The sequence below is a fragment of the Elephas maximus genome, chromosome 27 (genome assembly GCF_024166365.1).
Source record: "Elephas maximus indicus isolate mEleMax1 chromosome 27, mEleMax1 primary haplotype, whole genome shotgun sequence".
NCBI lineage: Eukaryota > Metazoa > Chordata > Mammalia > Proboscidea > Elephantidae > Elephas > Elephas maximus.
Genome location: NC_064845.1, coordinates 35766682 through 35789306, shown reverse-complemented (window position 1 = coordinate 35789306; position 22625 = coordinate 35766682). Strand labels below are relative to the sequence as shown.

The window sequence follows — 22625 nt, the reverse complement described above, 5'->3', positions numbered from 1 at the left end:
TGGTACTTGTGGTCCCTTAGTCCTTTGGCCTAATCTTTCCCCCGTGTCTTTGGTTTTCTTCATTCTCCCTTGTTCCAGATGGAGTGAGACCAGTGGAGTATCTTAGATGGCCACTCACAGGCTACAGCCCAGAGGCTACTCACCAAAGTAGAGTATAGAACATTTTCTTTATAAACTATGTTATGCTAATTGAACTAGATGTTTCCCAATGCCATAGTCCCCACAGCCCTATGAAGATATTCTTCTCTCATTTCTACTGCATAAAGTGACATTGACAGTTGGTTTTTAAGCTGTTGGAAGGAATCATCTAGTGGTTTAAATGCCAGATTGAAAGTTAAAGAACAGTAAATATTAGATAATTTTTGGAAACTTTACTTAAGGCCTGACTCTGCTGATAGTGAGATGAATAATGTAAATCAAGTTGCTTAACATTTTGTACTCTAGAACAGTAATCATGTCACTCGTTATATTACAAACTTTCCATGACTCCCTGTCTCACATCCAAGACCCTTTCCACCACATCCTTCACTAACCTCAGTCAAGAAGTATCTTTTCCAGTCAAATTGTACTGCTTATTGTCCCCTGAACATTCCTTATGTGTGCTCATCTGTGTCTTTGCTCATGATAGGTGCCTTATCCTGGAATGCCTTTCCTCCACCTCCATCCTCAGTGGTTATTTGAATATCACCTTTTCTTCGATGTTCAGGTCCTCTTTTTTCCTCCTTATGCTAGTCTGTAGTGATCTCTCCCTTCTCTTCCTTTTTATAACTTACATTATTTGTACTATCTGCTTGACAGTGATTGCGCACTACCTCATACTAGTAACTATATTTCTATATAAGGGAAGACAGATACCTGGCATATATACTACAACTTCTCCTTCCTGTGTCAATGGTACAGCCTTTATCCTACTAATTGATTACAATCTTCTTTCCTACTAAATTCAAGCATGGCTGAAGGATTCTTCTCAACAAAGTACTATAATTAGCTTGATTGGATTAAATATAGCTCACACCAAACCCTTGGCTGTCAAGTCAATTCTGACTCATAGCAACCCTATAGGACAGCGTAGAACTGCCCCATAGGGTTTCCAAGGAGAACCAGGTGGATTCGAACTGCTGACCTTTTGGTTAGCAGCCATAGCTCTTAACTACTACACTACCAGGGTTTCCGGATTAGATATAGGAAGTGAATTTTTTAACTTACACTTCTTTTTGTTTCTCATGGATAAGAGTAATGCATTTCACTCCAAGTATGCACGATTAGTGGTGTGGATGGATTTCTGATAAGTGAAACAAGGCAAGTCAGAAGACATGGCTTTTTATTGAGGTTTAATTTCCAACCTGAAGTTTGTGAATCAGATTTTGGAGAAGACGGAGGATACCATGCCTCCTCAAGACTGGAGAATCATCAGTTAAGCTTGATAAACACCTGTCAAGTGCGTCCTACCTGTGGGGCACAAAAACGGAGTTCAAAGATACATAAGACATGGCTATAACCAGCAAAGAGCTTATCTGGTGCAAGAGAGAGGATTTGTACAGGAAAAGCTGTAAGACTAGATTATAGAGGATAAAGGCTATAATAATGGGGAAAATAAAGAATCAGTGGGAGCCTGGTGATTTGGAAACTACAATGAATAAACTGGCTTTTCTTCGTCTGATCAGTCATCATCTTTTCTAATCTAGGCATGATTCTAAAATGGGGAACAAAGCAGGCATGGGTTCTCTATCTCAGAACTGGCCTCTATGGGGAGAGCCAGACATTGATGAAATAATCATACAAATAGGTGTAAGATTACCACTGAGATAAGTACATGAAGGAGAGGTAAATGGCAGGGGGATCTGATCCAGGCTGTACAGCCAGGAAGACTTCATCCAGGAAATGAAGATGGGCTGAAGTTTAAGGGATAAATAACAATTAACCAAGTGATGAGGGAGGCAGACCTAGGCAAGAGAACAACCTTGTGGCATTTGAACAGGTTCCTGAAAAATGGAGAGGATTCAAGCATTCCTAAGAACACAGGAAAGCAAGACATTTTCACTCAGCCTTCTCTGAGAGGGATGGGGAGAGAGACACAGGGAATTCCAGCCTCAGGAGAAGGCACAAGGAAAGGCTTAGAGTTAGAGGGACTCAGGGTAGGTTTGGAGAGATAAGGATTCCAATTGAGCAGGACTGGAGGGATGAAATAAGAAGGATGAAGAATCAGAGAGGGAAGCCTGGATGGACAAATGAATCAATTTAAGGCCATGTTTAAGAGTTTTTTTTGTTTTGTTTTTTTCTACTCAGTGATTAGAGGCTATTGAAGGTTTTTAGATGAGGGAGACTCATGTTGAAAGCAACAGGTTTGGAAGATTACCCTGGGAGCCAAGCATCTGGGTTAGGAGGAGAAGAAACTAGAAGAAGGGACAATCATAATAGGTACCGTATGCCAGGCTCTGTGCTAAATGCTTTTAATTTATTATTGCATTTAATCCCCAGAGCAGCCGTATGAGATAGGTACATCCATTTCACAAATGAGAAAATTGAGTCTTAGAGAAACCAAAGAAATATGCCTAGGTAGTAAACTAAGAAGATCTCTGGGTTGTGCAAAAGGTTTGTGCTTGACTGCTAACCTAAAGGTTGGCAGTTCAAACCCACCCAGCAGTAGTGCAGGAGAAAAGGCTTGGCGATCTGCTTCAATAAAGATGACAGCCAAGAAAACCCTATGGAGCTGTTCTACTCTGTAACGAATGGGGTTGTCATGAGTCTGAATCGGCTTGATGGCAACTAACAACAAGTAAATTCAGCAGCAGGATTTGAATTTAGAATTATCTAGCTCCCTTTAGCTCCCTATTGCCATTATATTAAGCCAGGAAAGACATAAAAAGGAATCTCTAGTAAGGTTAAGAAATGGCTCCTTTTGGAACCTAGAGAACATTCCATTCCCTGTGTCTGAGATTCAGATCCCAAAGAGGGGCTCCACTTCATTATTCTCAGATCATGGGATCATTCCCACCAGAACCAGGCACATCACCTGAGGAAGGTACTTGCGGGGAGTTTGGCCCTTACTCTGTGGCTCCGTGGAAACCAGCACACAGGGATGGTACCATTTATGGCAGGTTTTAAGAGAAGCAACCATTTACTTGTCACACTATGGTCCTATAGCATGCCTGTTTACCTCGGTTTCCCTGTTTACAGTAGTCAGGAGTTCTGCAAGCATTTTTTTCCCCTCCTTTCTCTCCTTTTTCATAAAATCTTACTCACTACTTCAGTCAAGGAGCCCTGGTGGCATAATGGTTAAGAGCTCAGCTGCTAAGCAAAAGGATGGCATTTCAAATCCACCAGCCACTTCTTGGAAAACCCTATAAAGAAGTTCTATTCTGCCCTATTGGGTCGCTATGAGTTGGAATGAACAACGGGTTTGGTTTTGGGGTTTACCTCAATTAATGTTGCCTATGTCTATGGTGGAAACCGTGGTGGTGTAGTGGTTAAGTGCCACAGCTGCTAACCAAAGGGATGGCAGTTTGAATCTGCCAGGCGCTCCTTGGAAACTCTATGGGGCAGCTCTACTCTGTCCTATGGGGTCGCTATGAGTCGGAATCGACTCGACGGCACTGGGTTTGGTTTTGTTTTTTTGCCTCGTTCTTTTTCTCACATCTGTTTCTGTGGGGGAAGGGGCATCAGGGAGAAGAGGAAAGATCAGGTGATTTTATGGCAGAGAGACCTGAGTCCACCTTCTCCAAGCCTCATCGCCCTCATACACCAGTGGTATTAATTCCTGTGCTGTGAGGGTTAAATGAGGTAAAACACACCTAGGGCCAAGTGTATGGCAGATTCCCAGTGACTCGGTGTTCTTTTCTACGTCTCAGCCTTACCTGTGTCAGAAAATGCTTTAAAATTCAAGGACAAAGCTGCTCTTTTAACTAGATTCTCATTTTCCCTCTTAATGTTCTCTTTCCTTTAGGCAATGAATGATTTAAAGAAACACAAAGTGACATGTTTTTTCTTTGTGATTTAAGGGCTTGACGGGACCCCCAGGACGACCTGGAGAACATGGAGTGCCTGGCTTAAGGGGAGATCCTGTGAGTGACGGTTGGAGGATTTCTGGGACTTCCACTCCAAGGACTTGCAGTCTGTTTGCTTGACACAAAGGCAAAGAGCAATCAGTTATTCATTAATGAGGCAACTGTTTAGCCTATCTTAGTATTGTAACGAATAAGAAATTTGAGAGAAAAACCCAGCTTATAGAGACTCTAGGGTTTTTTTTTTGGTCAAAATACACACAACAAAACATACACCCATTCAATAATTTTTGCATATATAGCTCATTGACAATGGTTACATACTTCATATTGGGTTACCATTCTCTCTCTGCCCATATTGTTTCATTGTTGTTAATTCAGACTCTCTGCCACTTAAAGTTCTCATCTGTGTTTTAGAGTTAGTGTTGTCCATTTGGAACTCTGGTGGCTCAGTGGTTAAGAGCTTGGCGGCTAACTAAAAAGTCGGCAGTTCGAATTCACCAGCTGCTCCTTGGAAACTCTATGGGGCAGTTCTACTCTGTCCTACAGAATCCCTGAATCAGAATCGACTCAATGGGAATGGGTTTGGTTTTTTGTGGTTTTGGTTGTCCATTTAATCTCATATAAATCTTGAAAAGAGCACAATGCTCAAGGTGAACTTTCTTGATTAAAGGAGCGAAACTGCTGTTTAGTTTAAAGATGACTTCATGCGATAGGTTCAGTTTGAGGCTTAAAAGTTGTTTCCAAGCAATAGATTTGGGGTTCCTCCAGTCTCAGTGGATCCAATATGTCTGGTTTCCAATATGAATGTGAAGTTCTGTTCCACATTTTTTCCTCCTTTTGATCAAGATCCATCTATTGTTTCCTTGATCAAAATGTTCAGTGATGGCAGCCAGGCACCATCCATTTCTTCTGGCCTCATGACAAAGGAGGTAGTAGTTCATGGAGGCAATGAGACCTGCAGTCCACTTCTTTCTCCAAGAATCTAGATTCTTAAACGGGCTGGAATTTTAATTGCATTGGGTATTTGGGATTACTAAGTAATTCTGGATAATGGAAAGGTCTACTTTGGTTTTCCTTTCTTTTAAAAATCCTTCTTTCTGTGATTTCTTCTTCTTTCTTTGCCATTTATTTGATGTTGCCAAGCTTTTCTTTTCTCAGGGGGATCCTGGAGCTGATAGTTACGTTCAAGGCCCTAAGGGAGAAAAAGGAAGGCGTGGGCATCAGGTAAGATGGTCTCTGTTTGCTTGGGGGTACTGGTACACATAGGAATAGATTTTACCTGGTACAGAAGATTTGGGCATTCTGGTAGGATCAGCATTGAAAGCCAGGGAGCAAATTTGTGGGAGTTCGTTGTTCACAGAGACAGGAGCTCTGAATGCCAATCCCAATGTACATCCTTGTCCTTACATCCCTGTTTCATAGGTTCATTTTCTGTCAAATCTTCTCTCTCACAATGCTAGTAATACTAGTGGGCCGAGTGATTATGATCAAGTTACTTCTTTTGCCTTTGTCTTCCTGACCTCCGAAATGAAAGCATTAGACTCAAATGAAGCCCAAGCTCTTTTCCAGCTTAAAAAGTCTCCAATTTTGTGACGACGTATTGATTTCAAATCTGCTCAAAGTCACCGTATTGTTGGTCTGCTTTCCCTCACAGCCAATGACGACTGATGTGAATTGGGTATTAGCCATTTTCTAAGATCAGATCCTTGTCGATTCTTAAGTCTAGAAGCGTTGTGACAGAAGAAGATATCATGGATGGAAAAAGACTTCACCTGACAAATGCTAACTTGTTGGAAGTCATTTTTAGATTTTTATGTCCCAGACATTAGAAAGCTTGATTCTGGAAAATACCTAAAATAATCCAAGTGCCTCAGCCCTCACATCTCAGCATTCCTAATTCCCAGGAATGAGGTCTGCATAGCAAAATGTTTACAGCAATGGAGGGACCTCTGCTTGCTTTAAACTTCAATTTTGCATCCTTTGGCAAGAACTTAGGACAACAGGCTCCCTTCCCTAGATTGTGGCTAGTTACATCCATTTATATGTGTCCAGGTCCTGAGAAAAATCCAGTTTGTAACAAGACTATTATCGTGAGGTAATGTGAGAGAATGGTCACCAACTTCCTGCAAGAATTTTCATCCTATTACTATTAACCAAAGGGTCGGCAGTTCGAATCCACCAGGCGCTCCTTGGAAACTCTATGGGGCAGTTCTACTCTGTCCTATAGGGTCGCTATGAGTCGGAATCGACTCGACGGCACTGGGTTTGGTTTTTGGTTTATTATTAATTACAGTTGTTGTAGCCGAGCCCCACTGAGAAGTTTCCCTTTGGTGGGTGAAATCTGATAGCCCTGTGAATAGCCACTTGACCAGCTACTAGATTGAGCTGAAGGAAAAAAAAGCAAGGCAGCAAACCTTAACTCATCTGGACCCCAGTTTCCTCATCCTTAAAACGGAAAGATTAGACAAACTGTTTCTAAGTTACCATGAATCAGTGGTTACCATGGGAGTAAGTTGGAATCAGCTTGATAGCAACAGGTTTGGTTTTTTGGGTTTTATGAGAACAAAGGGCACGATCCATGTATAAACTGAGCTTTGGTTCCATGGTTTGCTCAAGGTTTTACTGTTAGAAAGGGTCAAAGCCAGGACCAAAACCCAGACCTTGAGACAAACTCTCTGGTTCTATGTCCACCACAGGTCTACAGCCACCGGGGGAGCCTCATGCTCACAGCTGATTTTAGCCAAGGGTTATCCTCGAACATCAGATCCCTGAAGTGTTTGTGCAAATAAAAATTGTAACCCCCTGGGGCAGTGCCATGTCATGTTGTGTTTGTGTTCTGCATAGCTTCTACCCCCACCCTGGGCTCAAAGAAGGATGCTAACCAGGGGTGGATGAGCCAGTAAGCATGATACACATAGGCTTAATTGTGTCTACTTACTAATCTGTAGTGTGCAATTTCACACAGGTGTGGTGAAAAACAACGGAAATTGTGCACAGCAGATTAATAAGTAAGCACAATTAAGCCTGTTTGTTCCTTGCTTATTGGGTAATCCATCCCTGGTGCTAACTAAATATCTGTTGCATACACTTGGATAATAGAAGTTATTCCCACAAACCTGCTGCTCTGACGCTGAAATTCTAGCTTGTTGAGTGTTATGTTATTAGAAGATACACCTCAAGGGGACAATCTTTTCCTGGTACTATAGTTCTGAGTTGAACCAAGATCAGATCTAGTGTTGCAGTTTGATTATGTACCTATTATTGACGATGGCGAAGGATTGGGGAGTATTTTGTCCTCTTGTACATAGGGTCGCTATGAGTGAGACCTGACTCAACACCTAACAACAACAATTGTGGCAGTAGTGGGAAATTAGTCATACTTTTCACAATGTGAACTCTTTTGGAAGGCAATCAAACAACATATAAGTTAAGGGCTGCTGTTTCTTGTTTTTATTATTATTATTTTGTTATATCTTTTAATTTTACTGCGAGAAAATACTTATAACATAAAAATTGCCTTTTAATTATGTTTAAGTGTAGGTTTTGGTGGTGTTAATTACACTCACCATGTTGTGCAACCATCCCCACTCTATTTTCATTCCCTCAAACGGAAACTCTGTACCCATTCAGCAGTAACTTCCCCGTCCCTCCAGCCACTGGTAACCTCTAACCTACCTCCTGTTTCTATGAATGTGCCTCTTATACATATTTCATATGTGAGGAATCAAGTAGTATTTATCTGGCTTATTTCACTCAGCATAATGTTTTCAAGGTTCATCCATGTTGTATCATGTATCAGGACTTTGTCTTTACGGCTGAATAATAGTCCTTTGTATGAATATACCACATTCATCTGTTGCTGGACACTTGGGATGTTGCCGCATTTTGGATACTGTGAATAATACTGTTAAGAATATTGGTGTACAAGTATCTGAGTCCCTGCTTTCAATTCTTTTGGGTGTGTATTTAAGAGTGGAATTATTGGGTCATATGGCAATTCTTGGAGCCCTGGTGGCACGGTGGTTAAGAGCTGGGCTGCTAACCAAATGATCGGCCGTTGGAATCCACCAGGGCTCCTTGGAAACCCTATGGGGTGGTTCTACTCCATCCTGTAGGGTCGCTATGAGTTGGAGTCAACTCGATGGCAATGGATTTTGTTTTGGTTTTATGGCAATTCTATTTGTTATTATTATTATTTCTATGCAAGTGACAGAAAAACCTGACTAGCAGTGTTTAGGCAATAGGCATGCTTAATAATCTGGGATAGGTGACCCCAGGTTGGGAACAGCAGCTCAGTGATGTCTCAAGACTCAGTGGTATAGTCAAGGACCCGGCCCCATTTCTTTCACTCTGCCATCCTCAGCGTGTTGGCTTTTGGTCTTTGGCAGCTCTGAGCATTTTGCTTCACCCTTACATAAAGTGCCAGAAGGAAAATGGCTTTCTGTTAGGGAACTCCCATCAGCGTGTTCTGTTGAAGAGTATGAGCGTGTATTCCGTTAAAGTAGAATCAAAAAAAAAAAAAAAAAAGCTATGTTAAAGGTTCTAGGTGGTTTGAGCCAGGGAAAACGTAAGGTCCATAGAATGAAATCAAACATTCCCACTGATGCTGCAGTTCGAAATGAATATTTATAGGGCATGAACAAAAAACTTAAGATACACTATTTTAATTGGATGTTACAAATTTAGATCAGCATAAGGCAAGATTATGTGAAGAAAGGAGTTGAAGGCATCGGTTTAAAAGTACACGTGTCCTTCTTAGATTGATCACAGCGTGATAATGGTAAAATCACATGACTAAAGGGGGGCTGTAGAACAATCACAGGAGAATTACAGGACGTTTTTTCCTAAGAAACAGCTTGCTCAAGTGAAACCTTTCTTGTGGGTATTTGCATAGGAGATTTAAAAAGGGTTACTGCCAAGGTCTTTCTTCAGAAACATTTTTTCTACATCCTGAACTTAGGAAAACATTTCGTCAGCTGCATGATTACGTCTGTACAAAGGTTACCAGTCGCCGGGCTACAGGCAGACGGGAGAGATCTGCATAGGGTGGAGTCTGAACTCAAATTCAGGCTAGCCATTTTAGTTTTGTCAAGTGCCTCAATTTTAATGCTCTCACACAGTGTTTTATAGCTCATTGACCATCACTGGTCCTGTGCTCCCTGCCTGCCCTTGCCTCATTTTAAGAGAGCGAGAGAAAGCCAGTATTTGATAAAAAGAAATGGGATTGCCACAATTAGCTTAGCCCTGTCATAATTCATCCCTTAGAGCTGGGGATGCCGTTCCCTCAAACAAAACAGAGGTTTTCTCAGCTAGAAAGGAAGGGGAGGGGCTGTCATGTAGGCCATGAAATTTCTCCACCACAGCAAAAGACGTGTTTGGCCTTTGAGTCAGCCTTTTCAATTCTAGAAATGTATCTAGAAGCTACTCCGGGGCAAACACAAAAGATTTAGCTCCGAGGATGGTCACTGCAGTGATCTTTAAAATAGTGAAAAATTGGAAATGCTTAAATGTCCTTTGAAAAGGGATTATTTATATAAACAATGGAATATTCATGCAATGGAATATTATCAGGGCATGAAAAATAATGCAGAAGGTTATTTTGTGACACGGAAAACATCCATGGTGTACTATTAAGTGAAAAAAGCAGGTTACAAAACACTATATTCACTGAGTCCAAATTTGGAGATGAAAAGTCTACATTATCTATGTCCATATCCATTTATCCTGAAAGAATATGCACTAAAATATTAATTGTGGCCATCTCTACCCAGGAGTTATGCGTTTCTTTTCTTTAACATTGTTCTCTGAATTGTTGAAATATTCTATGCTGAACCTATGTTTCTTTTTACCCCAACTTTTCATTTTGAAAAATTTCAAATATGCAGATAAAATGTTATAGTTGCAAGAATAGTACAATGAACATAATTGCTACCATTTAGACTCATTTTCGTTGTAACTCTCTATACATATACGAACCCATTGTTGTCAAGGGGAGTCCATCTCATAGCGACCCTATAGGACAGAGTAGAACTGCTCCATAGGATTTCCAAGGAGCAGCTGGTGGATTTGAACTGCCGACCTTTTGGTTAGCAGCCAAGCTCTTAACCACTAAGCCACCAGACTCCATACATATGCATAGGTGTATACATTTATAAGGTCCCTGGGTGTTGCAAAGGGGTCACACTCAGCTCCTAACCTCATGGTTGGCAGTTTGACTCACCCAATGGCACCACAGAAGAAAGGCCTGGTAATCTGCTTCCATTAAGATTACAGCCAAGAAAACCCTATGGAGCTGTTGAACCGATTCCCACTTCTGGTGACTCCATGTGTTACAGAGTTGAACTGGTGAATTTCTTCTTATTAAAATTACTGATGATTTTTTTCCTATTTACATTTTAATTTTCTGCATTCCCAAATTTCTGTAGTAAGTGTTGCTTTATAATGAGACTTTAAAAAAATAAAGTAGGTTATATATGGGAGAAGGTTGTAGATAAAGCACTTTCACTATGAGTCTAGATATAATAAAAACTCTTGAGATGTTTGTCATTTTCTCATTTCAAAAGTAAAAAGTATTTTGCATCCAGAATAGCAAATAATTTGGGCAGATGTTGGAACCATTGGGCAAAAGACTTCTAGAAAACAGGAATTTTACAGTCTCAGAATATCGTTGCCCAGATTACTTATTCATTAGAAAGAGAAAAAAAAAAAATACATTCACAGTGGAGAAATCTGGTGAATGCGATCCTAATCAAGTGATCAAACTTGTCCCCAATAACAGGACAAACTGACATAGTATGTCTCCTGGTGACAGAGGAGGGCACCAAAAAACCAAAAACCAAACCCAGTGCCTTCTTATCGACTCGACTGGCAGATTCGAACTGCCGACCCTTTGGTTAGCAGCTGTAGCACTTAACCACTACGCCATCAGGGCTTCCGAAGAGGAAGGCACAGCATCACTTAATCTCCTACCAAAAAGGTTTAGCTGGAATCTAATCATAAGGAAACAATCAGATGAATCCTAATTGAGAGTTGTTTAGCAAAACAGCTGGTGTCAATGTCATGTAGATGGATAACTGGGGAAATTTTATGATTACAGGACACTAAAGAGACAAGGCAGCTAAATGCAATACATAATCCTTGACTGGATCCTGGAACAACAACAAAAATAGCCATAAAGGACATTATTGGGGCAATTGGGGAAATATAAATATTTATATTAGATAATAATATTGTATCAATATTAAATTTCTTCAGTGTGCTTATGTAGGAGAACGTCTTCGTTTTTAAAAGATACTTGTTGAAATACTTTGAGGCAAAGCTTCATGATGTCTTCAATCAATCCTCAAATGGTTCAGCACAACATTTTGTGCCATCCAGGGACTCCTGAGTGTCCCACAACCTTGTTTAAAAAAATGTTCTAGCACGATATAAAAATTGAGCAATCACCGTTTTTCCTTTTTCCATGTTTGGGATAAATCATTTTCTCATACAACTGGCATACTTTAAAAGAATAACATGATGGTATAAACTCTTGTCTACTTTGAAAACTTTCCATAAACATAATTTTTGCTTGTTGCATACTATTTCAACAAATTATTACAATAAATGTTTCTGACATAATTTGATTAACATTTCCCTCATCTTGTGGGGCTATTGAAATTGTTTCAGAGTTTAATCTATGATAAATAACAGCTGGAGGAACAAATTTGCACATAAAGTTGTTTTTGTTTCTGTATTTCAAATTCTTCCTCAATTTAAGTATAGTTGGCCTTCCATATCTGCTGGTTGCACATCTGCAGGTTCAACCAACCATGGATTGAAAATATTTGGAAAAAAATTTCCAAAAACCAAAGCGAATTCATGCTGCACGCCGAGCACTATGCTGAACCCACTTGAATGTAGTGATGTGTAGGCATCCTTGGCCGTAGCCATCTCACAGATCTTCAGTCTCTCTCCAACGCTTTTTTGTTTGAGTGTTGGTCACCTCCCTTCTTGACGTTATTCCCCAGACAATACTGTATAACAACTATTTACATGGCATTTACATTGTATTAAGTTATTATAAGTAATCGAGAGATGATTTAAATTATACGAGAGGATGTGTGTAGGTTATATGCAAATACTCTGCCATTTTATACAAAGGACCAATTCCCCGCGGATACCGAGGGACAAGTGTATTCTTTTTGAATTCGCATGTGACTTCACTAAATAATTATCTCAAATATCCCTACTTGGGATCCAATGTGGTTTCCATTTCTCCTGAAAGACGGACTCATTCTTTCTTTGGCCATCACTCATTTTCCTACTTCTGATCCTATATAGGTGTGAGCACTAGAGAGTTTCCTTATGTGTACAATCTTTTCCCCATCATCATCCATATATATTGTTAACCCTTTGAGTATAGAGACACACTCTTCTACCTTCTGTTTCCATCTGCCACTCTGGACTCTATATGATGCAGGTAAAAAGGGAAGTGCAAGTATTTTCAAATATTTAAGTATGGCCTGTTGAAAAATATGTCCTAACAAGGTGAATCCCAAGAAGACGTCAAAGAACAATCTGTGGGAAAAGATGGATGCAACACTGATATTTTGAAACACCAAAATTTACTACTATTTGCTTCTCGAGTGGCACTGACCAATGGAACTATCTGAGATCGTGGAAATGTTCTATATCCGTACAGTCTAATATGGCAGCCACTAGCCACAGGTATCTATTCAGCACTTGAAATGTGGCTAGTGCAACTGAGGAACTAAATTTTTAATTTTATTGAATTTTAATTAAGTAGCCACACCTGGCTGGTGACTTCCATATTGAGCAAAGCAGGCCTAGAGATTAGACACAGAAGCATGTAGACATCTAAACTGATTTTACCTTTGCCTCTTACTTTCCAGGGAAGTTCTAGTTTCGATGGACGTCAAGGGGAAACTGGAAACATCGGCCCTAATGTAGGTATAACTGCTTGTGGGGTGTATTCCCTCTGCCATTGTGGAAGAGAGAGTGAAATGGCTTGGGGTGAAAATTGGTTTGGTTCCTTCTCTAAAATTTCTGCTACCGTTCTGTTTTTAGGGATCAAGAGGAAGACAAGGTTGGCCAGGGTTGAAGGTCAGTGCTTTCTGGAAGGAGCGCCCTTTGCTCCACATACGTGGCTACCTTAGTTTTCTCTGAGGTCAAGAGAATGCTGGTTGGGCTGTCTGAGGTCACCTGAAGATCACTGAGTAATTTCCATGGGGACCTTTTCCATGAAGAAGAGAAAGTTTATCGGGTTCTCTGTCTCTTCCCCTTTCCTCACTGTAATATTTCATTCAGATAGAAAAGAAGCTAATACCTAGAGAAGGGCTTTCACCTCTGAAATAATGATTTTTTTCATTTGAAGAAGTGGGACTTCCTATGAGTACATAAGAGAATTTCATAATCACTAGAGGAATGGAGGAGCCCTGGTGGCACAGTGGTTAAGAGCTGAGCTGCTAACCAAAAGGTCAGCAGTTTGAATTCAACAGCTGCTCCTTGGAAACTCTATGGGGCAGTTCTAGTCTGTCCTGTAGGGTCCCTATGAGTTGGAATCAACTTGATGGCAACAGGCAACGGGCAACAGGCGGATGAATGGAAAAGATTGAGCTCTTGCCATTTCCAAAACAGGAAAAGTGTGGTTTGTGGATGAGATGGGAGGATATTTTTTGCAGGGGAATCTTAATTTTACTGAGCATTTATCTAGCACCCAAGTGTGTCCTAGATGTTTGTTTATATCACCTCATGTAAACCTTTCCACAACCCAGGTTTTTTGAGTTCCACGGGTCACTTTTTATGGATAAGAGGAAATACAGGTTTAACGAAGAGAATTAAGCTGTCATAGACCACATAGTAATTAGTGTTGACAGGATGCAAACCCAATGACTGATTCCAAATATTGTGTTGTTCTTTGAGAACTTTTGTACAAAATAAGAGTTAAGTTTATTGTGTAGACTTCTCTCTGATGTAGTCTAATTGTGCTCTGCTCGTATTATTTTTTTCTAGCATTTTTATGATTTAGGGATACTGGGAGGGTGTGAATGTGTGTATGTGTCAGGGGCTGGGGAAGGCCGGGAAGACACATGTTCTCCTAGACACAAAAGAAGATGGGAAACCTATGTTTACCAGAAGTACTTGGGTATTGAGCAATCGCAAGTATAAAAAATCCAAACAAATTTTGTGTTTAATGCCAAATAAAACATAAGTAAAGATTTAAAATAAACTCTTACATAAATAAGTAATTTCTTATGCCATTAATATAATTTTAATACTTGAGAAATAAAGCCTTGAACTATCATTTTATCTTTTAATTTTTGTACCAAAAAAAAAAAAAAGGGCAGAAAAGAGATTGTAAACTGATCTGGCTAAGCTTTGGAGAATTAAGTGAAATTAATTCTTTACTGATGCTGTGTGCAATTTATCCAAACACCCCGTGTCCTCTGCTTAGTTGCGTCTCAGTTCATTTTGGTTCCACAGGTCTTTCCTTTTTTTTCATTTTAATTATAACCAGAGCTATGCCTGTGGATAAGTTGAATAGTCATATGGTATTATCAAGTTAATAATAAAAAACAGTTTTTACATTTCCCTACCCATTCTTTCCCCCTGCTTCTGATTCCTGATTCTTCTGCTTTGATTTCTTTGGGCTGTTCCTTCTGGTATTGTGGCCATATTTCTAAATGACATGCTTACACTGTACTTCTTGATTTTCAGTTTTAGATGTTTTCTATTGATTTCTTACTATGGGGGATGAAGATTTAATTTTCTGAACCTGTCCATCTTTTCCTCCAAACACTTCCTCCCAACCTGACCCTGCAATATACTTATTTTTTTCCTTTTTGGTCAAATCAATATTCATCATTCTCTTGATGACTTTATGAATATTATTTACAACTGTGTAACTTTTCCTTTCCCTGAACCCCCTTTTGTTTCCATTTGTGTTGTGTTCTATTTGCCTATTGCTAATTCATCGCAAACCTCTTTGACAGAACTGGTAACTTCCAATATATTCAAATGAGCAAGACTTATTTTTCTTGGATTTGTCCCTCTTGAGCCCTCTGTCCTCCTGCTGTAATCCAAACTGGTTGCTCTCCAGACTTTTGCACTGTTATCTTATTGGGACAGATTTTGCATCAGTATCCCTTCATCCTAGGATGCTCTTCATCTCTCTCCTGGATTGCTCCCTGGTTCTTCCATCTCCCTCATTCTTAGTTTATTCTCTTGTTTTGGTGGGGCACATCCTCCAGTAACTCCCTCAAAAAGGGTTCATAGGAGGCATATTTATTCAAGTACTTGCACATCTGAAAATGTCTCCTCCTCACATTTGACTCATAATTTGGCTAGTTACAGAATATTATTTAGATGTTAGATTTCCTGAGCTAGTTCTCTATTTGCTCCTACCTTTTATCTCCCATTTTACAACTCTTTTTCCTTTTGTTGTACTATGTGGGACACTTTCTTAACTTTATCTTCCATATATTTTTGAATATTTAAAAAAATTCAAGAACTTTTCTTCTTCTAGGAATTTTCCTTTAAAAAATAGATTTATTTTCATATTTTATGAGTTTAATGTCTTATTTCTCTGATGACAGTAATTACATGTTTTTCAAGACTTCTCTCATTTATTTTGAATTCCTTTCATTTATTTTGAGTTCTTCCTTTACTGTATTCTATGTTAGGGCATTTCTTTAAGTGTCTGTGTTCTTGATGGTTCATTTTGAAGAATAAGGCAATAAAGTATTATTTGGAAACCCTGGGAATTTAGGGATGACAGGAGCACATATCTGGTTATTTTATAGGGAGACCACCAAATTTCATATGTTTTCTCGTAGGCATTCCGCAATCTTCTGCCTTGGGGGGTGTAAGTCTGGCTTCCATTAGAGAAGGATGGGTGAAGAAGGCCTGGAATTTTACTATTTAGTATGTAGACTTTCACTTAAATTTCCTCCCTTACTATGCCTGGAGTCCCTGAGACTAGGGACTCTGGTTAATCTTCTCTAGAGAGTAAATTTCCAGCCTCATGGTAGAGTTGGAAAGGGCAGATGCCAGGTTGGCAGGAAGGGGGCCTAAGGATCTAACTCCCTCTTGTAAAGATTTTCCTCCCATTCCTGGAAACCTGTTGGCATTTAGCTTTTACAGCTCTTTTTTTTTCTAATTATCTCTCTCTTTGTTCTTAAGTCAATCATCACTTAACCATTTGTTTTCAGGCTTCTGAAATTTTGTTTCCATCACTTGTCATCTCTTGTCAGTTCTCTTCATCCTTGTGCATTTATTCCTTTGCTGTTGCTCGCATGGGGCTCAGAACAAAACAGACGTAAGTGTGTGGAAACTACCATTTTTAATTGGGACCCTCTTCCTTGAATAAATTGTAAGTTTAATGAATCCCTATACTTTTTTGCTCTTATTCCTGTTCAAAGTTTTTGTTTTCATAAGAGATAAATAATAGCTTTTTGTAGGCTCTGGGGTAAACTAGGCTTGTCTAATATGTCAGTGGTTTGCCACATGGTTTCACCCAATACTGGGTTGGCTACCTAGAGTCATATATGTTTTGACTTAACAAACATCAACCGTTTGTGCTGGAGGAATGTAGCTTACAGAGGTGCTAGAGTCCAAACTATAGGATCCTTTGGACCTTGGGAGAATCAAAATCATACACTGACTTTTGCAAGATGCATGGTAAAATGGAAATTCTAACTGAAATTTTACTTTCAGAAAAGTTCACATTTATGGCAAATAAATTGACCTATAGATCTTTTTTTAAGTAAGGCAAAACTTTAAATTTGTTATTTATGATAAAATTAAGAAAATCATTAAATTAAAAAAAATGTTGAAAAGAACACATACTTTTGTGGTTACAAAGGGGGGAGGGAGGGAGGGAGGGAGGGAGAGGGCTTTTTATTGATCAATCTGTAGATGGGAACTGCTTTGGGTGAAGGGAAAGACAACACTCAAAACAAGGAAGGTCAGCCTAATTGGACAGGATTAAAAGTAAAGAGGTTTCCGAGATAAAATGAAAGCTTCAAAGGATAGCGAAGCAGGGGCTGGGGTCTGGGGAACTTGGTTTGAGAGGACTTCTAAATCAATGGGCAAAACAATTCTATCATGAAAACACTCTGCATCCCACTTTGAATTGTGGCACCTGGGGTCCTAAATGCCAACAAGTGGCCATCTAAAATACATTAATTGGTCTCAACCCACCGGGAGCAAAGGCAAAGGAAGAACACCAAGGTCACACGACAACTAAGAACCCAAGAGACAGAAAGGGCCACTTGAACCAGAGACCTACAATATCCTGAGACCAGAAGAACTAGTTGGTGCCCGGCCACAATCGATGTCTGCCCTGTCAGGGAACACAACAGACAACTCCTGAGGGAGCAGGAGACCAATGGGATGCAGACCCCAAATTCTCATTAAAAGACCACACCTAATGGTATGATTGCGACTAGGGGAATCCCAGAGACAATGCTTCCCAGAACTTCTGATGGCACAGGACAGGAACCATCCCTGAAGACAAATCATCAGGCATGAAAAGGACTGGTCAGTGGGGGGGAGAGAGATACTGATGAAGAGTGAGCTAATTAAATCAGGTGGACACGGGAGAGTGTGTTGGCAACTCTTGGCTGGAGGGGGGATGGGAAGATAGAGAGAGAGGGAAGAAGGTAAAATTGGCACGAAACGAGAGACTGTAAGGGCTGACTCAATAGGGGGAGAGCAAGTGGGAGAAGGGAGAAAGATGTATGTAAACCTACATGTGACAGACTGATTGGAATGGTAAATGTTCACTTGAAGCTTAAAAAAAAAAAAAAAAAAAATGTCTATTAGCCTACCACCCTACCACAGTTCGTATTAGTGGGTTTGCTTTACCTGTATTAGATAATAAAAGTTTTACAATGGGTATACTACTTTACATTCTGCTTTCCCATGTTTCTAAATCTTCCCGTTATCATTTTAATTCATAATATTTTACTCTGTTGAAGTATCATGACTTACTATACTAGTCTTACATGATGCATTTATATAATTTCTATTTTGTCAATTAACAAAGCCAGTGATATAAAGAAAAACTGTACCATGGATTTTTCGTTTTGTTCTAGCTTTTGATTTGCTGAAATTATTTCTTTAATATAAATTTAAAGGAGTGAAATTTCAATAAAGAATCAGAACTTTGCTATATGTAGCCACATTATTTTTTAAAATGAATGTTGGCGACTATAAGTGTCACTAATGTGATATGCAAATTAGGCAACATTTCACAGCCTGTTTAGAAATGCCTAGTTACATTTCTTTTTAAAACTTTGTTTATATTTGGAAATCAACACTTGAAAGGCAGAATAACAGTCAAACGCAACTCCACTTCAACCACCACTATCCCATCAACAATGACGAATAGAAGTGCTTCCCATTTATCTGAGGAGTTAAAAAAAAAAAAAAAAGAATTTAAGAAGCACAAGTAATTAATCCACATATTGTTTAATTCTGAGTTTGAGGTCTTTTTTTTTTTTGCACATTTATGAATAATCGGTGAACTGGTGAGGAACATGAAAAAAGGCAGAATAATTCAGAAAATGGGTATTATCCTCAATCTCGTAAAATGTATATCCTCTGTAGAAATAAAAATATCAGTCTGGGAAAGAAATTAAAGCAGTTACCAAATGATTCACTTTAATGACTTACCCTTTGCCCAGAGAGATAGCTTCATGCTGTAAAGAACTATAGGCTTTTAAAGCCATTTTTCTATTATTTTTTCATGTGACTGTTTTTCTGTAGTGTTACTCTTTTTCCTGTGTTCAACATTCTGAGTTTCCTCACGTGGGATAAGTGTTCTTCACAACAGTGAGCATTTAGCCCTTATGCCTAAAAGGGACTGAATAGGATTTTAGGAACCAGTCATTATGCACAGTGGGGTAATAGGGTTAAGGTTATCTAAACAAAATATTTTTGCTTCCATCACCTGCTAAGACACTGGAAGATGTGCAAAGTCTGGGAAAGACAATAAGAACTTAGTCTTCCATTTTTCCAACGTCTCCTGAGAGGATTGTGCACAGCCTATTAAATCTTTTTGGAGTTGTCCTCCTGGGGCTTTCAAGTGACATCCTGCAAGGGAACACTGCCTCCAACAGGAACACTGAAGATGCTGGAAGAACTAACTGAGTTTTATTTATTTTGACAGGGTGTGCGTGGACAACCTGGTGAACAAGGCTACCAAGGAGAACTTGGGTATCCAGGCCCACAGGTTATACCAGTGAACTTGATTTTAGCGCTAAAGGATTTTTGTTTGAAAATTTAACCTAGATTCTTACAGATTATATATTCAATAGGGATTTAATGTAAGCCGAAATGGCACTGAATACTTCCCTTCCAAGGCCTCCCAAAGCAAAACATATAGCCCCTATTCTGGGCAGGTATAGGCCACACAGCTAATATTTCTTGAGTCCTAGACACTACCCTAAGTACTTTCCTTGTATTAATTCATTTAATCCTTCAGCAACTCTATGAGAAAGGAGATTTTATTATCCTCATTTTATGTGGGGGGAAATGGAAAGACATAGAAGTTAATTAAACTCACCAAGGTCACATAGCTAGTAAGAGATAAAGTTAATATTCAGACTCGGGCATTCTAGCTATGAAGTCTATGCTCTTAATTATTGCCTCTGAAGTTATGCATTCAAGTTACTCCAATGGTATTTAATTCATTAAAATTGTACTCTAGTTGGCAGGAAAAATCATCAGCCAAGTGTTTATTGAATCTCTACCCTGCACAGAACTGGGTGCTAAACCTGGGACATTCATATCATTAAGGCAAGGGTCTTGCCTGCAAGGAGCTCAGTCTAGTGGGTGTTGTAAACTATTCAGTGATAACTGAAATTTGAACTTACAACCAGTTATTTTGGGATCTTTTTTTAAAGCATAACCCAAATCTTCCTGTAAGCCATTCTGGAACACTTTATACATCTTTCTTTTAAAAGGCAACTTGTTTCCAAGTACTTCGAATGGAAGTACTTCAAATGGAAGAACAAATTTTACTAACACATCCTATCATGAAATATCCCATGAGTGTCAGATGTCAGAAAGTCCCTGCTGTCTTTAGACTTGACGAAGGTACTAAAGAAAGAGACGGGAAGTCAGGGTGTAATTAGAGATTGTATATATTTCGCGATGGAAGTATTATCTGAACTCAGCAGAAACAACTGAAAGATACATATTTTCCCCATTTTTCTTGATCATTTTGACAGCCCATCACTGTTATGTCCCTGCCTTCCCCTCTGTACCCACTTTATTCCACTGCTGGGTGAAAGAGGAGCACATCATGCTGGGAACCATGAGCAAGGGAACTGATAAAGTCTGTCCTTAATTCTCACCTTCCCACTGGGATGCAGACATGATGGTCTATTTAAATAGATGATTGTCAATGCCTCACCCAGGAGAATGAACGCTACGATCAATGCTTCTGATAGGAAAGCAGTTCTCAGAAAAGTTGGAGAAAAATTAAAGTGACAAAAATCAGTAAAGTAAAAGGGATTGGGGAGAAAATGAGCAACTCCTCAGCAATGTGCACAGTGAGACCAGGCCACTTAAATGTACCTTTAGTTCTGGATAAAATCATAAACATGCTCTCTTGTCCTCAGCTCTTGAATGTGTAAGGAAAGGATTGATTTTTCAAAAGAGATCAATATCCTAGCAGTCCCTCTCATCCCCATTTTAGGATTTAAAATTAGTCGGGTGAATTAAAATATAAAAGCAATGTTCTCAAACTTGAGTGTTCCACGTATTCACCTGGGGAGATTGTTAAAATAGGATTTAATGAGTGTGTAGAGCAAGGTGCTAGGGTGCTGCTGATTCAGGCTTGATAAATGAGGTAGAGATGGGCCAGGGCACCTTAACTTGTGATTCTAACAGCATCCAAGATGACTTTGTGGTTGCATGGTATATAAATAGTTTTATACAAATCTGTTGAATTTCAATTTCATCTTTGGATCAGGGACCAAGAGGAAGGCAAGGAATACCGGGAATTTCTGGACAAAAAGGCTTACTGGGCGCTCAGGTAGGTTTCAGAAGTAAAGAGCTACAACACAGCTGCTCATTAAAAATGGCCAGTTCATACCCCTGAGTGTTCTTGGACAAATAACATAAAGTCACCCTGTTTGTTCTGGGATTTGTGAAAATCAGGAATTTCTACCAAATAATTCAATGTAGTGAACACTGACCACCAGGTATGGACCCCCTTATACTCTAGGTATATTATGGGAACATGGTGATCAATGAAATATGGGTTTGAGTCTCAAGGGTGTGTAACACAAGCTCATAATTGTCTATGGTGCAAGACAAAATATTAGTAAAATGCATATAAGTAACTCACTTATTCATCACGAATATATAAGGAAGTTTTATTATCCTAGTTTTGTAATTGAGGAAACCGAGGCTCAGGAGGATTAGACGATTTGTCATCCAGATAATAAGTACTTGTAATGACCTCCGACTCAGGTCTTTCCAGTGCCTCTTCTACTCCACCACCCATTATCCTGGGGCTTCGTGGAAGGATCAGACCAGATTGAGACGGATGATCGGGAGGGGATTCCTGATAAAGGGACCATTCGATATAGCTTAGAAATCTGGGTTGTATAATCTGAGTCAGGAATAGGAGTCTTTATTGGAGATTCAAAATAGCAGCTCCAGGATGGCCGAAGCCATAATTCTGCCCTCATTCTCTCCCCCCAGTCAGGAAAAAATCTGGCCCCATAACTCCACTAGTTCTTTGTTCTCATTTAAAGCATTTTTTATTTGGAGCCGGTAAACGCCTAGGTCTTTGACTTCTTGATCTCTTAATCAAATGGTGTTTTCCCCTCCAGTTGCCAGGCAATCTCTCCAATTCTCAGTACTCTGTGGTAGACAGTGGTCTCTTACACAGAACACCTAACTCTTCCAGTGTCACCTCCCAGCCCAGAGTTTCAGTGTGTATATGATGGATTTGGCATGTTGGAGGAAAAATTAATTGATTCTATAAAACATTCAAGGTTAAGCTCATATTTCCAAGGTGATTCATAAGAATATTACCAATTCCAGACCATTGCAATAGTAACAAGAGAGTCAGATAGCTAACTTTGTGGTGATTTTGGTTGTGGTCTTGTTGCAGGGGAGTCCTGGGTCTCCAGGGCCAAATGGTTCTAAAGGAAAAGCTGGGCCAGGAGGAATGAAGGTAAATGCCAGAGAACACACTCTTTCTTGACTGTGACCTGAAGAAGCCTCTTGAGTTTCTTTCATGAGCCTCTCCTTACATGATCATTTCCAGCATGAGTTTCTGATGTGGTTGGTAATGATATTGATTGCCGATTATATTATAGCTGGATAGATGGATACAGAGAAGAAAGAACACATAGACATATAGAAAGACTAAGAGATTGATCTATATATGGTCACGTCTATAGGTAGACAAAGACAGGTCAATGGATAGATGGAAATATTGATTCATCTCTTACCCACACACACAGACCTGGAAAAAGCCATAGTCACATAAAATTCTGTAACTGGTGCTGCATCCTGGTTTTGCTCATTTTCAATACCAAAATCTTTACTGTATTTGCAAGTTTTAGTAGTTAGTTGCCATCAAGTCAGCTCCAA

General features: G+C 39.5%; 1 protein-coding gene across 4 annotated transcripts in view; it reads left to right on the top strand.

Annotated features, from left to right (window-relative positions):
- LOC126068300 (collagen alpha-4(VI) chain-like) overlaps positions 1 to 22625 on the top strand; it is a 143168-nt gene that overhangs the window by 79133 nt on the left and 41410 nt on the right. For all 4 annotated transcript variants that reach the window (XM_049870790.1, XM_049870791.1, XM_049870788.1 and 1 more), the window contains 7 exons: positions 3999 to 4061; positions 5163 to 5228; positions 12899 to 12952; positions 13074 to 13109; positions 19180 to 19242; positions 20989 to 21051; positions 22141 to 22203. In XM_049870790.1, coding sequence (XP_049726747.1) covers positions 3999 to 4061; positions 5163 to 5228; positions 12899 to 12952; positions 13074 to 13109; positions 19180 to 19242; positions 20989 to 21051; positions 22141 to 22203 — 408 coding nt within the window. The remainder of the gene's footprint in view (positions 1 to 3998; positions 4062 to 5162; positions 5229 to 12898; positions 12953 to 13073; positions 13110 to 19179; positions 19243 to 20988; positions 21052 to 22140; positions 22204 to 22625) is intronic.